This window comes from Cyprinodon variegatus, unplaced genomic scaffold (genome assembly GCF_000732505.1).
Source record: "Cyprinodon variegatus isolate N-32 unplaced genomic scaffold, C_variegatus-1.0 Scaffold296, whole genome shotgun sequence".
NCBI classification, from domain to species: domain Eukaryota; kingdom Metazoa; phylum Chordata; class Actinopteri; order Cyprinodontiformes; family Cyprinodontidae; genus Cyprinodon; species Cyprinodon variegatus.
Window position 1 is genome coordinate 862841 of NW_015150749.1, and position 22490 is coordinate 885330.

General features: G+C 39.9%; 1 protein-coding gene across 3 annotated transcripts in view; it reads left to right on the forward strand.

Moving 5' to 3' along the window:
• fbxw7 (F-box and WD repeat domain containing 7) overlaps window positions 1–18861 on the forward strand; it is a 116660-nt gene extending 97799 nt beyond the window's left edge. The window contains exons 7-13 of one of the 3 annotated variants that reach the window (XM_015383876.1): window positions 997–1120; window positions 1273–1409; window positions 2051–2164; window positions 8268–8449; window positions 10481–10706; window positions 11131–11341; window positions 16452–18861. In XM_015383876.1, the coding sequence (XP_015239362.1) occupies window positions 997–1120; window positions 1273–1409; window positions 2051–2164; window positions 8268–8449; window positions 10481–10706; window positions 11131–11341; window positions 16452–16720 (1263 nt within the window). In that variant the 3' untranslated portion in view covers window positions 16721–18861. The remainder of the gene's footprint in view (window positions 1–996; window positions 1121–1272; window positions 1410–2050; window positions 2165–8267; window positions 8450–10480; window positions 10707–11130; window positions 11342–16451) is intronic. The other 2 variants (XM_015383877.1, XM_015383878.1) reach the window with 2 other exon arrangements.
• Window positions 18862–22490: the final 3629 nt, after the last annotated feature.

A 22490-nucleotide genomic window follows, 5' to 3' on the forward strand; every position in this document is an offset into this window, starting at 1 on the left:
TTGGGAAGTACCACCACTTGTACGAGGCCTCCGACATGTTGTTTTGGAAAATAAACACTCCGCAGAAGAAATTCTCGTGACCATCCGCCGAAGTTCTCACGAGTTCTCGAGTAGGCTCCTCCTAGGCACTTTGGCAGGAAACTGTTGTGTGTCCCTGAAAATTCCAGACCGACGTTGCAGAAGCATACCAGCAAAACTGGTTCACGACCAGACGCAAGCGACATCTGATGTGTGCAGTTGCAGAAATATAATCCGCCCTTTAGTCTGTGGCTATTTGAGTATATGTATTTTTAAAAGTTATATATCAATATATAACGTATTAGGTGTTCTTTCTAAAGCACTTTTCACACAATTAAATGTCAAAGTGCTTTTACAATTGTCTTGGAAGCTAAACCTGTCAGTGATGGAATATATTATTGAAAGAATTCAGGTTCCTAAACTTTTATCCACCTTGTTTCTGCCTTTCCATCTGAATTAATCACAGTGAGATCATCATCAGATCACAGCAGAATAACAGAACAGTACTTCAAGGTGCATAAATATTTGTTGCAAGCTTTTCAAATATTAATTTCAACTCTCAATTTATTCATATTGTCTAGAAGTCTGATTTCTATAATGTGTTGAATGCTTTTAAATTCTAGAATGTGGTCTCTGGAATTAACTTAAAACTACAAAATCAAGTTTGAACCTTCTAAATTAAGGAGTTTAACACGAGTATCTCTTTAGAATAAAGATTAACTTAGAATGGAGTGCAATTATTTATAGTCTTTTGTGCTCTTAAGCCTATCCAGGTACTGACAGCATAATTTAGCTTAAGCTAGGAAGCTGTTTTTCTACAACGGATCTGCTTCAACCTGGCTATGGTCAACTGATAGATACATGGTTATGTTGAATCTGGTCCGACATGGTTAATCTTGTATGTATATTTTTACCAACACCTTGCTGTTTTACATATTTTTTTCTAATTTGCGTCCCATTCTGCCGCTCTGTCCACAGCTGGCTTTGTACGTACTTTCATTCCTGGAACCGAAGGACCTCCTCCAAGCGGCGCAGACGTGTCGCTACTGGCGTATCCTGGCAGAAGACAACCTGCTGTGGAGAGAGAAATGCAGGGAAGAGGGTGAGTCTTAAGTCATATCCCACCATTTGGCCCCCTGCTGTTTGGAAGATGGATCTGAAAGTCACATCTGATATTTAGCCTCTTAGCACATTTACCTGTTTTTTTTTTGTTTGTTTTTTTATGTTTTTTTTTCTTTCGTTTTTACTTTGAAGGTATCGACGAGCCTCTGCCACCACGGAAAAGGAAAATTGCCAAGCCAGGCTTCACTCACAGCCCCTGGAAGAGTGCCTATATCAGGCAGCACAGAATAGACACTAACTGGAGGAGAGGGGACCTCAAATCACCCAAGGTAGCTTCCTATGCAAACTTTATTTCTTCCTGGGTTAGATCATCTTAAAGAGGTGTTATCAAACATCTTTAAGTTAAAGAAAGTAGGCAGAGAAGGGACTGAGGTGTGGAATTGATGGAAAGATGATAAGTCACGTCTGCATTATTTCTGTGAAATAATAATTGAGCAGGCCCACAGGATGGTCTCCTTCAATCTGAGGGGTTTTATCTTTTACCGGTGAAGACTTTTTCTCTTTAAATCATGAGCTGAATGTTAAAGAAGACCTCTGATAGACCTTGAAGGGTTCAGCTGCTTTTAGAACATCTAAAGGTCACTTTAGACCACTGCTAGGTTCTGGGGTCTTTGTGTTCTTCCGTTTGTGCAGCAAGTGATATGATCTGCTGAGCTAGCAGTCCTTTGACGACCCAGTAGCAGGCAGATGCTGCACATAAGCACAGAAACAAAACACTTCCTCTGGAGGAGCTTTATACACCTCCAGAACTTTTTGACATTTTGCTTCTTATCTCATTCTCACGTTGATGCACAAAGCCCAGGAGACACGCAGCTGTCTGCTCAGCTCTTGTCATCTGCTTTGTCGTCTCATCTCCATCTCCTCGTCTCGTCCCCTTCATCCTGTCTCATCTCGTCTTTTCTATCTGAAGGTGCTGAAGGGACACGATGACCATGTGATCACCTGCCTCCAGTTCTGTGGCAACCGCATTGTCAGTGGCTCCGATGACAACACGCTGAAGGTCTGGTCAGCCATAACAGGAAAGGTAAGGTCTGACTTTATTTTTGGGAGGTTTGAGTGGGTCAGAATTATCCAAGGGGACTAGAAAAAATTTATCTGACTATTATGGGTTTTTCGTAATTAAACTAGGTGGACCATGTACAAATAAATCTACTCCTAAACAATACATTTTTTCATTACTGATACCATAGTGTACCTTAGAGTGTTTGCATTGAGGATAACAGCCATGTTACCTTAAGTATAATTTTCCACAATACATTTTTGAGGATTGCTTTTAACCACAGATCTCTTTCCACTGATCCCAGATCTGCAGCATTTAAAGGCAAGCGGTTTTACCGGATCATTTGATTCAAATCCATTCAGTAATTTAAGCTTTTATCACACATAAAATAAAGACATGTTGTAAAAAATAACAAATAAAAAGGGTTCAAGGTTTCTTGACATGTCCCATGACTGTATATACATTTACATAGTTTCTACCATATGTTGATTTGACAGAGGAGGAGACATCAAGGCAGCATTTTAACATCTCCGTCGACTTGCTGCGCGCTGCATGTCTAAACTTCAGAAATTCACAGAGCAATAAAAATGCAGCTCGAGTACCAGTGATGGCTGATCAAAAACTTTTTTTCTCCCCCAACTCGGATACAATCTTCTTGTGAAGTGCTTCACCAGTCGCTTCTCGCTTCTTACATTTATCCATTTTGCAGTGCTGTTCCACATCCTCCTCCTGCTCAATGTTTGTATTCATAGCTGAAGCTGCAGCAGTCACACAGGCCGGTTCTGCTCGTGAAGAAGAGAGGCGGTGGTGTGGGGATGTTGCAGTGAGCTGAAGATTGGAGCAGATCAGTCGTCATGCCTTCTTATTCTACTACTATTAAATTAAGAATTCAATGAATCATTTCAACACAGTTTTCAGGTCGTCTTTGACTTTTTACAAAATAAGATGCAGTTTGAGTCAAAATCGTATTTCACAAAATATCCTAGGAGACACCTTTAAAGCCAGACACTCTGCATATTCATGAAGTTGGATTTCTTCATCCTAGGCAATTAGTCTGTAGGGGAAAAAAGTGTTATTGATGTAAAGATGCTGCTTTACACAAGCTTATGTTGGCTTTTAGCCCACCACTGATTATAAGCGTACCAGTCACAGGGTTTGCTGATCTGAGTCGATCTCACCAAGGTCATCCAATGGGCAAAGAGCTCCGTTTGGCTCCGCTTCCCTAAAACACAAATATCCAGCTGACAGGTTGGTGAGTTACAGGCTCAGCGACTCCATATTGAGGGCAGAAGTCTGCAATGAATCACACGGCGGGCTGGACGTACTGGCTTTGCTTGAAACCACCTTCATTCACACCGACAACTTCGCCTCCTGCAGTGTTAAACTGCCTCAAGATTGTTTTCTTCCAGCAGATAAACTGAGAAATGAGCTAAAAATCTGTTTGTTTGGGTGCTGCAATCAGACCAGGCATCTACCCCCTGCCCCCCACCCATGCTCCTGGAAGAACAGCCAATTAGGCTGAGTCAACCGTTTCTGTAAACCGTCTGTCGATGCTCATAAAACCGGAGTAAAAATACAGTAGGGCTCCTGGCACTTTTTTTATTTGTGTTTTCTGTTGTCAACCTTTGTTGGAGTCTGTCGGCTTCTAAAGACATTTTCCATGATTTCACCTTTAAGTTTTTAGCTGAGCAGCATACAGGAAGGTTTTATGGCTTTTACAGTCTGTTATTGCCCTCTGGAGGGATAACACAAAAGGCATTCAGTGCACCTGCCTTGCAGCCACATCTTCAACCATTAAGCCATTTATTTATAAGTGGGTGCATCTTTTACTGTTTTGCCGTTTAACCTAAACAAAAGCTGCAGTCGCTCTCCTCAGAGGCTGATTTCATTCTATCTTTTCTAATTCTCCATCATTAGATTAAAGATTTTGCAGTTCATGTGTCTGTGTTGCTAACTTAGGATCAGTGTTATCTAGAGATGCACTGTTTAGAGTTGTGTGGCCAATTTCTTCTAAACTTGTCCTAAGTGTTTTGTCCACAACTTGTCCACAGGAAGTGGTGGTTTGATGTTAGAATCAGGAGCCAAAGCAACCGACGCTGAGTTGTGTGTGTGAGGGAGACCAATAATTAAGAAGCAGGGTTTAGGGTTAATCATTAGCTCACAGATGCCCTTTATTGAAGTTAATCAGGTCCTGATGGACCCTTAAATGTCTCCACCTTCATGCCAGCCTGACTTTAAATGTTGCAGCAGATCTAATGTAGACATGCTCCAAAACAGATGTTTCCATAAATTCTTTAACAAATCCTGTTTCCCTCAAAGATTAGCTTGTTTCATTTTCAAATTCGCTGGTAACATCCCATCAACTCCCACCTGCAGAGACATTATGTAATATTTCAAATATTTAACAAATTACTGCAGTTAAATCCAACACTAAGATGGGCATCTAACTTTTCTTTTTTTTTTTTTGGTTTTTGGTTTGCTCAGATTTTTTTGTTAAATAAATGACCCTGTTTAAGCCATGCTTAAGGAAAATCAAAACATTTATTTTGTTATCTCAGCATGAATAGATAACAAGGTATAAAAAAAAAAGGCATTTGGAAGACTGAATAAATATCTTGTAAAAGTCACAAATGGAGGTTGTACTTTCATTGTTGTTTTCCTGCTAAGTTGTTTCTGGGAAGGTGTTTAAAGATTCTGTCTTCAGTGGATGAACCCTTTGTCTTAGCGTGTCTCCAGCTCAGACTCCAGCTGTCAATCTTCCCTCCACACACACAAGCAGGTGCACACATCTCGGTGCTTCAAAGGTGGCTGCCTTGTGTTTAACAGAGCAGAGCTTGTCCTTGGGGGTGCCTGTCAGCGGCAGCCTCCGCTGTCACGCAGATTTAAGATGGCAGACCTGTGGACTGATGTTGCATCCAGGGAGGGATGTCCGCTGTGGAGCTGCAGTAATACATTTTATCCTCATAAACAAGTCATGGAGATTAAAAGTAGCTTTTCTGACCATAACTAAAAGATAATAAAGATTGAGAATTAATGTTGCTGTTTTAACTTTGATTTGAATTTTGAATTCTTTGACTTTCCTGGAGGAAATGCAGGAAAACAAACATTTAATGCTTTCATATCTTGGAACATAATTTTAAGTGCTAAGGCATTTTTCCCCTGAGATTATCACCCAACATTTCTTATAACTTTGTTGTTTCAAGATGTATTGTTCCCATAGCAATCTTTAATGATGAAGCATTTGATTATTGTCTAAAATCTTTACCTGTAGCTCTGAAATTTAATCCTTGGATATTATCAGCTTGGTGCACATTTGGCTCCTCTTACAGGTTTATTTTGTATTATTTTATTGCCCACAAAGGTCATAAAAGGTATATTTATTAATTCATACTTGAAAGAGAGAAACAATCTTCTGTAAATCTAAATCACAGTATCAGCAGCTCTGTATTCAAAGAAGGCATTCACAGTTTGAGTGAAGGGAGCTCTAATCTTCCTCCATACTCAGAGAGAGGCTTATTTTATGTTGGATGCCTGAGTCCTTCATTTCAGATAGTCTCTTCCCACGCAGTGTTTGAGTGGGCTCTAATCACACGGATTCTTGTTCCTTAAGGTTTCCTCCAATTCTTTAATTTACAAGATGGATTGTAGATCCTCATATGTCCAGAGCAAATTACAAAAAGGTGGAGCCTTTCAGCACAAAACCCTAAAACATGGAGGCTGTACTTGTCACACAAATTAAAGAGGGTTTTTATAATCATGATTTTGATGAACTGTGGAAAAGTAATAAACCGACTGTGTTAACATGTATCATATCTGGTCTCACAGTATGCTGTTGAGTTTAAATTAGAATTTTCCAGACCAAATCAGATTAATCTAAAAACAATTCTCCCTTATGTTTAATAAAAACAAATTAAAAATTACAGAAATTCTTTTGAAACATCTTCTATTCCAGTCATCCCTCCTTAGAGATGACTTGAATTCAAAGTGCTGCTAAAAAGAAGCTATGAATCACAATTGTAAAACAAGTTGGCAGTCTCTGCCATTATAGCCAAAGAAAGCAGAGCAATCAAAATGTGTGCACCTAGTGGCGTCTCACTACGAACAATTTGATCAGAGTTAGTTGAATATATCTGAACCAAAGGTGATGGGCAGAGGTCACTCTTAACTACAGAGGATCAAGGAGTGGGAGGAGAGGTGATGGAAGACTTGGTCAAAAACCCACAACCACACTAGTACGGGGAATTCCACAGTGTTTTCCTTTAATAAACCCACTCTTCACCAACCTTACAAAGCCGTGTTCAACAGCTGCTATATTGTCAAATATGAAAAATGAGCAGAGTCCAAACACCCCTTAACGTTACCAAAAGTTGGGGCGCTAACATTTCCATCTCATTCCCTGTATCGATCTGGGTCACGTATCTCCCATGCTCTCTATAGAGGAGCAGTGGTGTATACTTGTGACATCATTTGCAATACTAGTGTATCTTAATGAACCACTACACAATTACAGCTATAAAAAATGCATTGGTGGAAATTATTAAATCTTCATAAACGGCAAATTCATATAAATCGATGAAAGTATTTTTTTCCCACTCGGGTTAAATTAAAAGTAACATGGTTTACAAACTTTAAAGATTGAAAACAAAGACATTAATTATCCCAACTGGAAGAATAAGCTGTTATTTAATACATAGATTCAACGAAAGATGTAGAATAAACACTTGCTAAAACGCTTAGTTGTTTTCAACCTAGCATGCTAATTACTGTTCCGCTGATATTTGCGGGTTATTAACTAAGGCCCACTGCTCAGTTATCCTAGCTTGAAGTCTTCTGCTTTACAGATCCTCTCCTTTACAACTGCAGTTTTAGTGGTAGTAGTACATAAACAATGGAAGCAGCAGGATGAATTAACAGCATCTAAGTCATGAAATAGTGAAACAAATATTGCAAGGAGTTGACAGCGGACTGTAGAGATGCATCATCCTTCGGTGGGTCATGTACTGCTTATAATAACTCTTCATGATTGTTCTGTTGGAGCTAAAATATTGTTTCATTTGGCGTCTTTGGTTTGACAAAAGAAATGGAAACCAAACATGTTACTGGCTGATGGTTTCTTTGCCAAGTAGTTGTCCACATGTGGATCTAAAAATGTCTCATCTCATGGGTTTAGGAGCTGTTTTTTTTTTTTATGTCTGAGTGGTCCGTAGGTTATAATAAGTTGGCTAAAAAGCAAACCTTTTCTTGAAGTAGTTTGTTGTTTTTCCTAGAAAGCTGTTTTTAGCATTTTAAAAAATCCTCATCTAGTCTGAAGATCTATTGATAAGAACCACTTTGGAGCTTAAAGCAAAATATAAAGAAACTGGTGTGATGCATTTTGGGTATAGCCTTTCTGTTATGTAGAAAGTGTGTCAAATGAAGCGAGAAACAATCTCCCCTCTAAGGTTATTCCTATTTCAGCTAAAGTTCATGAGGATCCTCTGAAAAGTAAGCAGAAAAGGCTACAGCTTCATTCCCCTCTTGTTCTTCCAGTGCTGGTATTCACTTATTCCCACTGTTCCTTATCAGCTGCAGTCAGAGGTCACATGTTCTACAGTGAAGCGACAAGCTTCACTATATACCTCCCAGACAGCTGCTGCACCCCACCCTCTGAATTTCACTTTAATGCATTTTGGATAATTAAATCGACCCACATGTGGAACAAACTGCGGAGACACAAATTCAATTGATCAGAGTGATTTCCATAACTGCTGCAATCAATAGCTAATCTAGCTCCCCTAATGAGGACAAATGGACGCGTTTCATTGAGGACGGTTGTCAACCCTTTCTGCAACAAGAATGAATCGGCCTCTTCTCAAACAGATAACTAAAAGCAATTATAAAAGCTGGCCGATGGTTTGGATATTTTGCCCCTGAGCTAAAGGAGCTTGCACAAGCTCTTTCTTCAAATAACAGGTCACATAAATTTAATTTTCCTTTCTTTCCCCCCGAAGCCAACATGAGGTCAACAGCAAATGAAATCCCAAATGAGATTTCCAGCTCTGAACCCCTGATGCTGGATATATATGTAAATTCAACCACCCCTGCTGTCGGTCACACTAAAACTTTCTCTGCCTTTGTGTTAACTCAGTGTCTGCGGACGTTGGTGGGCCACACCGGGGGCGTGTGGTCATCCCAGATGCGAGACAGCATCATCATCAGCGGCTCCACTGATCGCACACTCAAGGTCTGGAATGCAGAGACGGGAGAATGTATCCACACCCTCTATGGGCATACCTCAACAGTACGCTGCATGCACCTACATGAGAAAAGGTATGGAGCAGCGCTGGTGGTGAGATTTTGTTTTAGGCTTTAAATCAGCTCTAAGGGAAAGATTGCTGAGTGTTCTTTATGATTAAAGAGATGATAAAGATTTGGGAAGTGCATCAATTTCTTTTTATCCTTTTAGCAAAACAAACTCCCCCTCATACCATTATAATAATTTCTCTTTAAAAGAGTGTATGATTGGTATATAATCAAATAAAGAAGCAGCTGCTGTCTGGTAATAGCCCAGAAAATGTGTGTTGAATTTACATTTATGTTTATAGATCTAGTTCTTTATTTTTCTATGCCATGTTAGATATATAGAAAAAAAAATTGCTACATCATCTTTGACCTTTTTTGGCACTTATGTACAAAAACAGAAACGTGAGTCCTTTATTTCTGCAATCAGGTGAAAAGAGCAGCGATGACTCTGGAAAAGAGGTCTGCATCTAGAAAAGACATCATGTGGGCTCACGGTGATTAAATGGAGCCTGAGTCGTCTTAAGTGAACTGCTGCTCACTTGTTCACGCCGTATTGCACTCTAGAGATTCAAAAGTGCTCTTTTTGCCTTAAGGCCAGCCAAGGTTTTTGTGTGTAGTATTTGATTACTCACTGGGTGGAAGGGCGGCGAGTTGCAGACGATGAATAACATGTCAGTGATTTCCATCTTTAAAGTGCTGTCAGGCATTTAGTAAATATAGAGTGTCTGCACCGTAGCTACAAGTTATTCTTTTTTTTTTTTCTATCTAAGTGATTTTATGGGAGAAGTCTGCCTGTTTTGTTTGTTGGGAACCTGCAGGGAATTGGTTAAAACACCAACGACCAGTGACCAGACTCCTCACTTAACGTAATAACGGTCATACCTAAAGGGAGTTGTCTTTTTTTTTTTTCTCCCCAACCTATAATAATCTTCCCATCCATCCTCAAGACATGGCTAGAGGCATCTGTCTGAGCTAAGAGCACATTCTGTACATTCAAGTGTGAACATGAATGCAATGCTGGAGGAGTGGAAGAAAATGTTTACACGGTCTGGGCCTGTCAGCACAGCTTTCAGTTAAATGAGGACTGATGGAGACTTTTACGTTTAAGCTCTCACACATCTAAGAAGTAGAAAAACATTATCTGGACATAAAGGTGCCCTCAGTTAGGCTCATATCAAGATCAAGGATGCATTATAACCCGGTGCTGGAATGCCAGGGTTTTCTGGTATTGCTGTTTTATTACTGTTTCTGGTATTACGGGTTTAATTTTAGAAATCTCTTTACCGTCCCTCTTTTAAAGATAAGCATCAGTTCCTTTTCTGTCTCTTAATGTGTCTTTTTCGGCACTAGAGGCTTTTATTAAACAGCAATTCAGTGTCGAAGAAGCAGAGGAAACATGCACCAAATGGGATCAGATCAGACATCAAATGCAGGACTCCCACATGAAGGATTGTAGCCTCTGCTCATACACCTGCTTTACCCACCCAGCCAGCCAGTGTCTGCTGCTTTAATGCACTCCTGTCACTGGAAGAGATGTCAACATTTTAATTTAATCTAAATATTCAGATATTTTATCAGGTAGTTTTTCCTTTTTTACTAAAAGGCAGTGAAACCTTAGTGAAATAGGAGTTTGCAAACAACTGTTGTTTTGCCACAGAGTGTTTTAAAGCCGTCACCCTTAAGGGGTGACCCTTTCTGGGAGCTGAGCTAAGTGCAGTCATCATAAATTACAGCTGACTGAAAGCCGCAGGCAGCAGATGGGGCTTGGGAAGTGTTACCCAACATACTGTCCTTCCGCTCTTATTAAAGGGTAATTGTCATATATGTACTATTGAGTTTATGAGGTACTGTTTGAATTAGCTATTAGTAGAATATAATTTCACTTGTCATTTGGCCTTTTGGTTTGACCGTCTCTAGACTCTCATTTAAAAGCGTTCAAATTACAAAAACATGAAAGTTGAAACTGTCCAAGGTCCTGATATAAATACATCTTCAGTCCCTTTCAGAAACATGGGTGCCATCGTGTCTTGACTCCACGTGTCTGTTGTTTGTCTTCAGGGTTGTCAGTGGTTCTCGCGATGCCACGCTTCGTGTCTGGGACATCGAGACGGGTCAGTGTTTACACGTCCTCATGGGCCACGTGGCGGCGGTGCGCTGTGTCCAGTACGACGGGCGGCGGGTGGTCAGCGGTGCTTACGACTTCATGGTCAAAGTGTGGGACCCAGAGACGGAAACCTGCCTCCACACACTGCAAGGCCACACCAACAGAGTGTACTCCTTGCAGGTGAGCCGTTTCATCTGATTTAGAAAGCTGCTCACAGCAGCAAGACTTAATCTATTTGATTTTGCTTTGAGTGTTTGAAGTTCTTTCTTCATGTTAGTTTAAAATTTCACCATATTTTTTATTTTGTCTAATTGAAAACAGGTTATAATATTGAGTGCCCACTGTGCCTTAGAAAGACAAGACTGATTACTTTGCTAAAATTCAAATCTGAGACGCAACATCTTAGTTTGACTCTTTGAGATAGGGACATAAAAAAAGATGAGCTCAGACAGATCAATACATTTCGATCAGTTGTATTGAATCTAAAGTTGGTAGGTGGAAATGCTCCATCAGCGAAATGTTTGTGCAATTGGCTGCAAATCATGGGGACAGCTGTAGTTATCCTGCCTAAACACATTAAAAACCCATCCTTTTGTTCTTCCAGTTTGATGGGATCCATGTGGTGAGCGGCTCTCTGGACACTTCTATAAGGGTCTGGGACGTGGAGACGGGAAACTGCATTCACACTCTCACGGGGCATCAGTCCCTCACCAGCGGCATGGAGCTGAAGGACAACATACTCGTCTCAGGCAACGCAGACTCCACTGTCAAGATCTGGGACATCAATACGGGCCAGTGTCTCCAAACACTGCAAGGTAAATGCAAAGAAAAAGGATTAATAAGTAGCAGAAATGGAAAACAACAGGCATGCATTCACTTTCTCTTTGCATTCACTTCACATGGGATGGCCTGTTCAGTTATCGACTGAACAAGGATCTACGGGTTTTCAAAGGCGCTTTATCATTTATGAAATTCTGGATGTATGATGCAATCGCCCTCACTTTGGGAAAAACTTTGACGAATGACAGAAATTATTGATGAGCATTTCATTATTTAGAACCATTTATAGAAGCACACCAGCAGATCACATGTGGGCCATGCCCTACATGAAAGCCAGCTGTCATTTCACGTCCAAATAAACGCAGCCTTGTGGGTTCGTACAAGCAGCTCAAAAGATGACATTTCTACAAGTGGGAGCTTGTTGAGCAGGTGGAAGGTTAAGGGATTATTAGTTGTTATCCTGCGTACCGTAGAAAACACAGTTGCTGTCAAGTTCGGATGAGTATCATGAGGATTATGTGTCTGTCAGACAGAAATGAGTAGCTTTTTTTTTATTGCAGATCGATCTCATAGTAAAGCCCAATTAAACATATTCACACCTATCTTTAGGGCTTTAAATGTTCAGAAAATCATGAATAATAATAATAATTGAAAATCATTAATTGAGAAATTCACTGCTCCATCTTAACCCGTCCCCTTGGGGAGCAGTGGGCTGCCACTGAGCGGCACCCGGGGACCAATCAGGGGTTAATGGTCTTGCTGAGGGACCCAGAGTGGAGGCTGTGGGGATCGAACTGGGTAATTTTCCTGCATTTTCTTCCTATATATTAGCCATTATGATGCTTCTAACCCTCTCTGTGACCTTCAGCATTGACTGCAGGCTGAATATATCACTTGCATGCAAATAAAACCCACCATTCCTGACTCTTGGAATATAATAAACTGTTCTTTGCTATATTAATATTTGTGCAGCTCATCGTCAGGAAAACAAGCAGGGATGCTGGCGAATGTCTGAAGGATAAAATGTATTTCAATGAGTAAACAAAAACTTCAGTCTGCAAGCTTATAGTCCTTTAGCTTTAGGCTTTTGCAGATAAAGATCTCAGATAGATGGTCTATCCACTCTTTCTATTGTACCATCATCGTTTTTATTTAACTGTTATCTTTTTACTGCTGATTTAATGGCAGTGAAACTACTTTGCTCTGCAGTGGTTTTTATTTGACTTTACCAGGATGTCTTACCAGCTTTTCTCTCCTAGTACAATTTTAGATTTTAAATCTTAACATCGATGCCCAAAGATTATTTATTCATATTTGCACTGCTGAATGATTTGGATTTAAAGTTTTCGTTTATCCAAGATGTTTGTTTTATTTAGTTCTGAATTTTTGTTCCGTATTTCTCAAAACGGACAGTTTGAATGCAGTTGAAATGGTATCAACTGGAAGAAAATAAAATGCATTACAACCATCAAACCAGTTCTTGTGGTTGTTGTGCAGCTATTTGTGTGCTTCCTCTGGTCTTTTTAAGATGTCTTTGAAACTGGAAGGCCTCCGTACATCACTCTAATGTTCAGCTCACTGCAGATTTTCTGAAGTTGGGACCTCAGGCAGCTCCAAAACATTGATCGTAATTCGAGTCAGTAGGGAGAAGATGATTCTAAAATTATCTCTGTGATTGAGGGGAAATAACTAGACTAAAGATGCCGCTTCAAATATTGTTGATTGTCCATTTGTGAAATGATTTCCCTTTTAGTTGGAATATGTGAGAAATAATAGTAAAAATGTAGATTTAGGACTATATCTGCCTAGGTGTAGGTTTACAATGAAAGTTAATAACCAAGTCCACTTACCGTCTAAGAACCAGAATCCCTCCATGTTTGTAGATTTTTTTTTTTTTACGTTATATATAATATATTGGACTATAAAGACAACTGAAGATCAGATGCTTACAGTCATGATTTTTTTGTGTGGCTCACAGGTTTTAGATAACCAGCCCAGGTCTTACCTGGACCCAGCGCTCCCCTGGAACTGGATCCCATTAGAGGGAAAATCCATACTGAGTGGTTACAAACTTTTAGCCTTTATCCAAAGAAAAGCTTTTTGAATTGTTGAGCGGAGCAGCAAGGTAGTAATCTGCTCCGTTAGATGACTAAAAGAGTCGGATAGTAAAAAGTCTGTGATGCTGCTGCACTCATAGAGCTGCACATTCACTCAGATACTAAACATCCTTATGTGCTTCCTTTTGCTGGTTACATTCTTGTTTCCTTTGTAAACATTTGAATAGCTTTGTCTCAATTACCAGGAATTAACATCTCATAGTAAGTACAATGTTCTCTTCCTGAATAGACGAGGCAGCAACTGGTGGCCTGTCCCCAAATACCCTCATTAGGAAACTGCAAGTCTGTGTGCTGGCTCTCCAAATGCCAGTACACAGCATCTGAACAAAAGGAAGCCCCAGTGAGAGCCTGAAGAGACGAGTCAGGGGGGAGGATAAATGCTGGCCGTGGTGAAGAGAGTCGAGCAGGAAAGGGCTGCTGATCTTTGTAGGTCACATAATTAGGTCAGAGGATGATTCCCGCCATTCATCAGTCTGTTTTGATAAGACAATAGAGGATCAACAAGGCCATCCGTGTGTTGGGAGGAGAGAGAAGCTAATGATGAAGCAGGTTGCTTTGTTGTGTCAGTGAAGAGCCGCACATGGTGGGGGTTGGTGCTAAAGGAATGAGACCTTTGAACCCAAACCAGACAGAAAATCAATCATTTCTGGGAGATTTCTCTAAATGTTTTGTAAAATTGTATTTTTATAATATTGATTTTAATATCCAATATATATCAAATTAGGTCATAAGTTTTCCTAGACAGTCAGAAGAAGTAAAGGATTCGATTCAGACCATTTCCTGATCTGAATAAGTATGCAAACAGAAAATATTCTATAGGAATAATTTATGATGGAGTGTTTCATCTACCAGTGATTAAAGTTATTTCTCGAGTCTAGCATTACCCACCCCCTACCCCCCAGTATCATTTGGCCTTCCTACCATCCATTCATCCATCTGTCCATCTTTTCTACACCTGTTTCCCTGTTTTTTTTCCAGCTGTCCAAACATATGTGCTTGTTTCATATTAAAGGCGAACCATTGTAGAAATACCTGCTATTAATTATGTTTTTATTTCATGATGCCTCCCTCTGCAGGTGAGTACGGGCTGAAATTTGACCTGTCCAAAAAGCCTCCAGTTTACTGTCCAGTTTGGTTTAAGACTCACAGAATTCAGTAAAACTTTCTAGTATAAACAGTTTTTCTCCTGTAATGTTTTGTCGATCCTGCTGCTTTTATTTTGAATTAAACTTCAGAGGTCAAAAAGTTTTTTGTTTTTTTTCCTCATAAAATAGAAGATAGGAGATAAACCTACATAAACCCTGATTAACCTGCAGTGGAAACATGGATAGCCACCATCTTTGGCTCTAATCACAGCAGCTAGAACATGTCTGAGTATCATCGTTCACCTTAGGTCGCCATAGATGATCTTGGAAAAGCAAATGTTGAACTTTTCTTTTAGTATTAAGGAAGGAAAAAAACAAAAGCATCTTTCAACCAAAGCGTCTTTCACCTCCCTCACAGATGAAGAATAGTCCAGACCGGGAAGTCAACTTAAATTCACAAATGCTGTAAGAGCATTCAGGGCTCATCTTATCATGTTGTCCTGCTTAGCTCCTGTTGTCTTTCATATCAGAGTCTGTTTGGAAGGTTTCCACGTTGAGAGTGATTCCATAAAATAAAGCTACACAGTTTAAGAAAAACCTCCAAAAAGCCTGAATTCAGTTCCTAATGTGCTGTTGCTGTAACACTTCAGGTATCTGTTAATAACAGCTGGAGCTAAATAGCATAGCATCATTAAGTTTAAATTAAAAATGTAAATCAATTCCTAAAACTATCATAATAGGTGCTAAAATGATGTTATTTGGCTTAAATTTTAGATAAAACATAAACCCATGATGATGCTCACTAATGCTTAAAGGTATAATGGAGGAAGTTCTTTTTCTGTGTGGATCATCAAAGTTAGTGGTCCTCCTAATTGTCGATCAATCTGGTGATATATCCTATTCACTTACCGGTGGTGAGTCTGGCATATTGGAAAAATTGCATATCTTTTGGAAAGTAAGCTTTTATGAGCGATTAAAACAGTAACTTTAAACAAAGCGTGCACAAGGAGAAAAGGGCTTGTGCATGCTTTCGCACACGTTTAATAGACATTTCCTCTCGCGAGCGGGTACAGGGCTGTGTATGTGCATTTTTTAAATTTTCAAAATTTTGTGAAAATCTTCCACTATATCTTTAACGTTGTACAGCTAACCCATTTAAAGAATGCAGCGCTGAGAATGAACTATGAAATATGGTAAATCTTTTTAAAGTGGTATATGCTGCACATATGAACAATATATCATCATTTATGACTTAAGTGATTTTTTTTTTTAGAAATTGGGCCACTCCTCTGCACTCAAGTCAATATGAATTTCTTTAAAGAAAACACTGAAACTAAGTTGGACCAAAGCGCCTTATGAACCAGACCCAAAACAGCTGGAGGAACCTCTGTAGGCTGCAGCATCTCAGCAACATGAATTACAGCTGAGATGAGATCAAAGCGTCAGCAGTTTTATGAGGAAACCAGCCATTCCTAACATAAAGCTTCCTATAACATCTGGAGATAGAAATGAAAGCTCCACATCAACCTTTCTCCTGTGATACTGTTGGAAAGTTCCAGCCATCAAATGGGGTTTAAACATAATGTTAGGGAATAACTATAAGCCTTGAACACATGTGTAAAACAAGCCTTTTCTTTAACCAATAAACACTTAAACCATCACAGTGATTCCAACTCTCATGCTGAGATTTTGCTGAAACTATGAGCGGTGCCTCCTGAAATGTTTACTACAGCCGTGCTGCTTCTACATCTGCTGGCTTTGCCACAGCTAGATATTTTAAAACTGTCTATTTGATAAAAAGGAAAAATAACTGATGCCAAAAAACAATGGATAATCTTTTTGTAAGTGAATCCTTTGGATGAAATGTTCTTCCTTTATTGTTTCTGCAGTACCAGCCTGATGACGGGTATTTTTTGTCCCCCCCCCCATCTTTGTGCATTCAGGTCCTCACAAGCACCAGAGCGCCGTGACGTGCCTACAGTTCAACAAGAACTTTGTCATCACCAGCTCTGACGACGGCACGGTCAAACTGTGGGACCTGAAGACGGGCGAGTTCATCCGGAACCTGGTGACCCTGGAGAGCGGCGGCAGCGGAGGGGTGGTGTGGCGCATCCGAGCGTCAAACACCAAGCTGGTGTGTGCAGTGGGCAGCCGCAACGGCACAGAGGAAACCAAGCTGCTGGTGCTGGACTTTGATGTGGACATGAAGTGAGAGGAGCAGGACACGCCGAGGACGGATGAAGAAAGAAAACGATCCGCAGGAAGAAGAGAGAGGGAACGGGAGCAGCGGTGCCTGGAAACCAGAGGGCCGACACCCAAAACTCTTCACCCAAACTCACAGAAGTCTACAATCACAGACGGCGGGCTTTGCTGTCCTCTCTTATCACCCACGTCTCCCACTTCGAGTTCATGTTACTGATAAACACACAGTTCCCTAAGTGTTCAGCCCTCTTCCCATCGATTAAGGTGAATCGGAGGGGGATCGGGCTGGAAACTGGGGGCGGAGGCCGCAGCCGCTGTGGCTGGGAGAGATTCAACGAGTGGGATCCTGTAGAGGCGACCCTCCACCTGTTGGGTCCTGGGCCAGCGTCGCACAGAGACCCAGCTTGGCTCCAGTCTGACAGATTTCCAGTTGTACAGAGATATATTATTTTTTAAAGCCCCCTCCCTCCTGTCAGAGCGTGCCCACAGACAGACATACACTTACACTCATCGGATGGCCGGCAGGAAAGCGGGCGAAGGTGGAAGACTGTGGAGCATATAGGAGATGAATCTCCACGCAGTTACTCCCAAAGAGCTGCTCGACGACGTGGGGAGAAAGGAAGTGCTTGGAGCGCCCAGGCCTCCGACCCGGGCTTGTTTCTTTGTCACTCCATTTCCGTTCTCATTGTTCTCCACTCGGTTTCAGTAGTCTTTTAATTTCTCCACACAAGCACAACTGTGAATTTCAGTATCTGAAGAGGTTGTTTTTGTTTGTTTTCTGCTTCACGCAAAATCTCAGTATTAGAGAAACCCATCCAGTTCCCAGATGCCGTCTTTGTCGCAGGTTTTTGTTACCTCCTACATGTTTGTCTCCACTTGAACGTCAGTGCTGTCCAGCTCTGGTGGTTTGGTCAGAAACCAGAGGAAAGCTATAGAGCCCCCCCCCCAACCTACTTAACCCCACCCCGAGTGGCCAAACCGAATTTTATGCTGCTAGAGGAACCGGAACCAGAGAAGTGGAGCTTCTACGTGCTGTGACGTTTTAGTCCACAGGCGATATTCCCAATCGGACTATGTACGTCTGGACTTAGAAAAATAAAAAACAAAACAGGACATTTTTACCATCCAACTTTTTTTTTTCCTTTGTCTTTTTTTTTTTTTGCCACTGAAACTTGAGCCAAACGTGCCTCTACGTTTGAGGCTGCAAGGAGGAAGGGCGTCGGACAGAAGCTGACAGGATTCGTCTGCAGAGATCGAAGCGAGACGTGTGGGGGGGGTGGGTTGTAAACACTGTTGGAGTGTGTGTGTGTTCTGAGTGCATGAGTGTGTGTGTGTTAATGTGTGTTAGCGGGCAACTTGTAAACACATTCCTCGGGACAAAGCTTTTCCAGCCTGTTCTTTGGGAAATTGTACAAATGCTGCATTGGACTGGCTTAAAAAACAAAACAAAAAACAAACAAAAAAGAGGTTAAAAAGTAAATCAAACTAGCAGATGTATTGATTTTAAGAGAGAACTGTCTGTATCTGTGTGTGTGTGTGTGTGTGTGAGAGAGAGAGAAACTGGGTTTTTTTTTGTTTTTTGTTTTTTTTTTTCCCCCCATTCAGAGGTGTCTGAAGCAACAGAGGAGACCACCACAAGCATCAACTGACAGGTCGGGCTGCAGAGCGTCTTAGTGTTACATGTGCTGCGGATGAAAATCCCTGCAGCCGTCATGGACAGAAACCTTGTAGCCAAACAAGTCGTCTCACTCTCCAGGAGTCACAACTCGAGCTGAACTGTGAAAGTGGTATAACACTGTATATTAAAAAGAAAAAAAAGAGAGAAAGAATACGATCTCTATCTCCTCTCGTTGTTTTCTTCGTCTGTTTTTAATTTATGATCTGGTTTGAGAAATCAGATTTGTCGCAGGTGTTTTTATTTTGTTCAGTTCATGTAAAACTGCCTGGCAAAAAAAAAGAAACGAAAAACAGACAAAAAAAACCTGAAAGGGATTGTGTATTTGTTTGATTTACTTAGAATTTTATTTTCTTATAACTTAAGTGCAATAAAATGTGGGTTTTCTTTTTTCATTTCAAGCATATCAGTTGTCTGTTTCTGTTTACCTCTGTGAAGGCATCTTATATGGTCAATAAAGCATAAATATTTGGTTAAATGCTCCTGAACAGTGATACTCTAAACTTTCCAAGTAATAACATTCCAGTGACACAGAAAAAAGTTTAATTGGGTAAATTACATGTATTTTTCCTTGATTTAAACAGGTAAACTAAATAATATGATTGCCATTTAAAATAAGAAATAACTCCATTATCTTATAAGTGCATAGTATCAAATTAGTTTACTTCAAGGGCAAAAATATATTATTTGATTTATCTGCTATAATTAAAAGCAAATACACCTTTAGGAAATGTTTACTCATTTTTATATCAAACTTATCCTTGTAGCTTCACACATCCAGTAATTTATTTACACAGTTTAAGTTTATTTAAATTTGTTATCAGATTTAATTGCTTATTTATTTGAGGCATTCATCAGGCATGACTTTAAAAAAACAGATCACAAAGACAATTAAAAAAAAAAAAAAATAGGTGAAAAAGTTTCTAATAGAGAGCTAAGTGGAGTTTGCATCCTCTGCCAGTGTGTCTGTGGGCTCTCTCCAGTTATTGCACAGTTATTGCACAAATATGGCTGCAAAGTCTGAATTGTCTCTCTTGCCCTGTGATGGACCCATCTGTCCTGAGGAAAGCAGCATCTCATCCAGTGACCCCTGGAGGTAGGCACCAGTTCCCCCCCACCCCAGTGCCCTTACAAGAACCTGCAAGTCTAAAAAAATAAGTAAATAAATGGACTTTCTTAAACCTGTTCAGGAATAAAAAAAAAAAAAAAAGGACAGCTCCATCCACGCTGCCATTATGTGTTCAAATGTCAAACTGTCTCAGCTGTAGGTCGTATGCAGCCACCCATGGCAGTTTATTTCTGCCTAAAAACACCACATGCTTAGTGGCATGTTAGATTTGAAGTGTTGAGATTTCATACACTGGATACCATTGATATGTCCTGGACAGTGACTGCCCAAACCCCACTGCTGAAGTAGGCCTCTGATTTTATGCTTTCCTAGGCTTTGAAATGGTTGTAGACATGCTTTATATGTTTTAGGATACATTTATCCAAAAACTAGTATTACTTTAGTTCTAGTTATTATAGTAGAAATAAAAGTTTAAGCTCGAAATAAAGGTACTTAACAGATTTGAGTGCTTAACGCCCATCAATGAAGCAGAGAGACAGTTCATTGTGGTGTTGATTGAATCTGCACAAAATATGTCAAGTTTATTGTCCTTAAAGTATCAATGAATCTCAAAGTATATAAAGAGCTGGCTGACCTGCTAATTAATATATAGCCATGTCACTCTAGGTGTTTGAAGGTGCATTAAGAGTATTTAGAAGTTGTTTCAATGCTGCAATCTCACTCAGAATCAACTTTAAAAAGGTAGTTGATATTTTCAAGGTTCTATATTTGTTATATAAACCCAAACCAGAAAGACATTAAGACTTTATTGTTTAGTCTTATTAGCTCTCATCACAGGTAACTACAGATAAAATACCAATTAAATTTATTCATGTAGCATCAATTCCCCAAATGCCAGCTCAAGGCACTTTACAGATTATGTTTTATTTTTTTTTTGTATCCTCTTGAGCTGAAAAATGACTCAAAGCTGATCTGGTGAACTATTGATTTCCTGGTCTTGATGGCAAAACCTGTGCTTACTAGTGTGTTATACTGTATGGAGTCTACATGCTACCAGACCTCAGTCACAGGGAAGCAGGCTGTGACTGTGATGCATCACTGAGCCATTTAGAAACTTTATTTTTAAAAAAAAAAGTGATATACCATCAGAGCAGATAGAGCGGTACAGTGACCTCATTAAGGTTAATTTGTGAATTTTTGGATTCAGCAGACAGATTTTCTGGAGATGCTCAACAATCAGAGCACATTATTTCCTCAGGCACATTGCATTGGTGTTATATTGATTAGTGGTATATTAAGCTTGAGTGATTGTATGACGAGTTTAAATAGACATGATTACCCTCACGTTAGAAAAACCTTTTGAGATATCCACCAGTGCAGTTTCACAATACACATAATTTTCTCTTGTAAACCACTAAATGTTCAGGTAATAGCTGCCTTCTATTCTAAACAAAATGTAAACACCATTTCCTTGTTGACAGGAAATAAAGGTGGATTCAGTCTCCCTGCTGAATGTGTACTTCCTACAGGGCTGCCATTCTGTCAGAGATAACTGGTTTGGCAGTAAACTGTCAATCTGTGTCTGTGAGTGCAGCTGATAGATGTCTGTCCACATGACAAAGTCAGGAATTACAGCTTTCAAATAAAGTTGCCAAATGCAAGAGTTCAGTTCAAAGATAACCTAATGTAAGTTAGCCATATTTGTCATGACTGTGGCTGCTTTGGTAGCATGTAGGTTCTATGTAGTCTGACCAACCAATAGGCAGAAGCCCTCCCACTAAGACCACCCCCTCTGAACTGGCATAATGAGGCAAAATAGATACAGAAATAAAAGAGGACAGGCAGAAATAAATAGGATAAAAATATATAGAATATACTGAAATATTTGAAAATTATAATAATTAATAAAATAGAATAGAAAATCAATTTATTTTCCCACAATGGGGAAATTCTGGTCACACAAATGTTGACTTTAGAAAAGTGTATAAGAATACTAAAAACAAAAATAATGAAAAATATATATGAAAGTAGGACAAACTGCTGAAACAGGCTGGCTGCCCCTCGCTGGCGTCAGTAGTATCGTATCCAATGGGAATAAATAAATGAGGTAATAAAAATATCTTTATCTAATTTGATCAATTAGCTTCTACCTAAATTTATTTATTCACGGTATTGTTTGTATGCTTTTTATTCCTTAAACAAGTTTAAATATTTTTGTTCTCTATATGTGACTTTCCGCTAAAGTGTCTTTTATTCATGTGTTGTGAATTTGTGCGATATAAATAGATTTAACTGAAACTAGTGGCTGGCGTAGCAGCAGGTCTAAAGAAGCCTCTGACTGAAGACTCTTGTTATGGCCTTATGAAGAAGGTGAAGGTTTTCTGAAACATTTTTTAATTTTATCAACAATCCCTTTCCTCTATCACCAAGGATAGATAAACCCCAGAGCAGCTGATATAAGAGCCTCTGCCTCTGACGCTGCTCACAGTAGATGATGGCAGGTGACATAACACTTTCTGCAAAAACTGAAGGACCCTCCTTATAGAGTGAGCTGCTGTGTACCTCCTTTATAGCTGCATCTTCAGCCTCTTCCGCTGTCCAGGTGAATACCAAAGTATTCCTACTATAGTGATGAAAATAAGTATTTGAACACCCTGCTATTCTGCAAGTTCTACCACTTAGAGTTCATACAGGGTCTGAAATTGTCATTGTAGGTGCATGTCCACAGAGAAATAATCTATAAAAAAAAAAGAAAAGAAAATCCAGAAATCACAATGTATGTTTTTTTTAAGCTATTTTTGTGTGCAATATGGTTGCAAATAAGAAAACACCTGAGAAATCAATGTCAATATTTGGTACAGTGGCCTTTGTTTGCAGAGGAGTCATGTGTTCAGATGAGACCAAAACAGAACTTTTTGGTCATAATTCCACCAATGAGGAATTTGTTTAGAGGAAAAAGAATGATGCGTACCATCTCCAGAACACCATCCCTACTGTGAAGCATGGGGGTGGTAGCGTCATGCTTACGGGGTGTTT